Source organism: Microtus ochrogaster, chromosome 5 (assembly GCF_000317375.1).
Source record: "Microtus ochrogaster isolate Prairie Vole_2 chromosome 5, MicOch1.0, whole genome shotgun sequence".
In the NCBI taxonomy this organism is placed as follows: domain Eukaryota; kingdom Metazoa; phylum Chordata; class Mammalia; order Rodentia; family Cricetidae; genus Microtus; species Microtus ochrogaster.
Window position 1 is genome coordinate 50,653,648 of NC_022012.1, and position 2,411 is coordinate 50,656,058.

A 2,411-nucleotide genomic window follows, 5' to 3' on the forward strand; every position below is an offset into this window, starting at 1 on the left:
CCTGACACACACACACACACACACACACACACACACACACACACACACACACACACACACAGGGTTTCTCTGTGTAACAGCCCTAGCTGTTCTGGAACTCACTCTGTAGTCCAGGCTGACCTTGAACTCAGAGATCTGCCTGCCTCTGCCTCCCAAGCATCAATGGGAGCTAGGCAGGGCATAATGATCCGCACCTTTAATCCTAACACTTGGGAGGCAGAGGCAGGAGGATCTCTATGAGTTCGACACCAGCCTGATCTACCCTAGTGAGTTCCAGGATACCTAGGACTACATAGTGAGACCATCTCGCAAAAAAAAAAAAATTCAATGAGACATAGAATATCCATATTTATTAAAAATAATCCAGATTGATCATTTAGATTTTTGTCCACTTCTGTTTTAATGTATTCTTTACTATTAAACCTATTCATAACCATTGGGTGATCAAGTTTCAAATCCTGAGAACATTTTCTTCTACGTATGTTTGTCTTGAATTTAGTGGTGTTTTAATAGAAAGGAAAACAACACTAGAATTTCTTACCTTTGTTCTCATTTTAATTATGATCATGGGAAAAATCTGGCAGTCTCAAATCTTTTGTTATACAACTCCTAGTAGACTAGTAGATACTGTATTATATTGCCCATCTGTCTAGATCATCAGTTCTGAACCTTTTTAACGCGCAACCCTTTAATACTGCTCCTCATGTTGTGGTGACCCCAACCATAAGATTATTTTCAATGCTGCTTCATAACTGTAATTTTGCACTGTTACAAATCATATCATCTGTTTTCCAATGGTCTTAGGTGACCACTTGTGAAAGGGTTATTCGACCCCCAAAGAATCGAAGCCCACAGGTGAAAACCACTAGTTTAGAGTATGTATTAATTATTTGTTGTTGCTATGATAAAACATCATGACCAAAAGAGACTTACCGAAGCAATAGTTTATTTGGGCTTATGGTTCCAGGGAGTAAGAGTCCATCATGGTGGGGAAGTGTGGTAACAGGTAACGGGCATAGTGGCTAGAGCAGGAAGATTAGAGATCACTTCAATTGAAACTCAGAAAGCCCTCTCCCTATAACATCTTCCTCTAGCTAACCCCCACCTGGCTCCCTATCCTCCTGAAACACTGCCATCAACCAGGGACCAAGTATTGAAATACATAAACCTGCCAGGCGATAATGGCACACGCCTTTAATGCCAGCCCTCAGGAGGCAGAGGCAGGCAGACTTCAGTAAGTTCGAAGCTAGCATGGTCTACAAATCAAGTTCCAGGACAACCAGGACTGTTATACAGAGAAACTCTGTCCTGGGGGGAAAAAATAGAAATGATGCATATAAAGCAATACGCCTGTTCTACGTGCTACACGCTACGGTATGGTTTGTGAGCTGGGCAAGGGGCTGGAGACTGACAAACACAGAGAGAGACATGGGTAATCCTTAAAACAAGAATGCCCCCTTTATTGTGTTCAGGGGCAGCTTATATAGTGCTCTGGCCACGCCCCAGCTCTCGGGATCTTTCAGCTGCAGGCCATCAGAAAGCATTTCCCTGCCATCAGGTCTCGTGCTCAGAACAGCTGCAGGCTGCTCAGAGCAGAGGAAAACAAGTAGTTTACACCGGCACAGGAAATTAAGGGTCTGGGGGTCCACAGTCCCCAACAAATGCATAAGCCTGTAGAGGACATTGCTCATCCAGACTACCACAAAATACGAAGATTAGTTCCCAACCTTTGAAGTCTGAAAGTCTCTCCTGTGCAATTAAAATCTGTCTGTTTGGCAAACCACGTTAGTGTAGCTGGCGAAGCTGACCTGCATGAGGAAAGTTTTCTTACTGTGTCTTCTTATCTCACTTCAGGAAGTGGAGAAATGCCAACAGTGGACACCATTGACTCATATATGAACAGGCTGCACAGCATAATTTTAGCTAATCCCCAAGACAATGAAAACTTCATAGCTACAGTCCGAGAGGTTGTGAACAGGCTTGATCGTTAAGTGCTGGTGAGTACACACTGATAGGATGTTTGCATGCCTGCCCATCTTCAAAAATGGGGTGTCCTCAGACCATCAAGATTGCTAGTCTGGAACTGCACTAAGTGAGGTGGAGACTTGACTTAGGTCCCTGCTGTGTAATTGCTAGACATCTTTCTCAGTAATATAAAAACAGACTTGATGGTTTCTCTTACATGTATCAGTCCTGTTTATTGGAAGCATGATTTTGTTGTTAGAACTCAGTTCTAGCTTTGCCCCTTACTGGTTTCCTAAAGAGTCTGAAAAAGTTTAATGTAAATTACCCAAAAAATAGTTCTCAGAACAAAATAAATAGCATTCACCTGAGTCTGTCTTTTTCCTGATGAGTATTAGTGCAATTTAATGGGAATGTATATATTTAATTCTACTTAAGTAAGAAATGTT

At 42.2% G+C, this 2,411-nt stretch overlaps 1 protein-coding gene across 1 annotated transcript in view; it reads left to right on the top strand.

The window, feature by feature from the left end:
* Hmg20a (high mobility group 20A) overlaps positions 1-2,411 on the top strand; it is an 82,453-nt gene that overhangs the window by 73,416 nt on the left and 6,626 nt on the right. The window contains exon 9 of the mRNA XM_005347400.3: positions 1,855-1,997. Coding sequence (XP_005347457.1) covers positions 1,855-1,991 — 137 coding nt within the window. The 3' untranslated portion in view covers positions 1,992-1,997. The remainder of the gene's footprint in view (positions 1-1,854; positions 1,998-2,411) is intronic.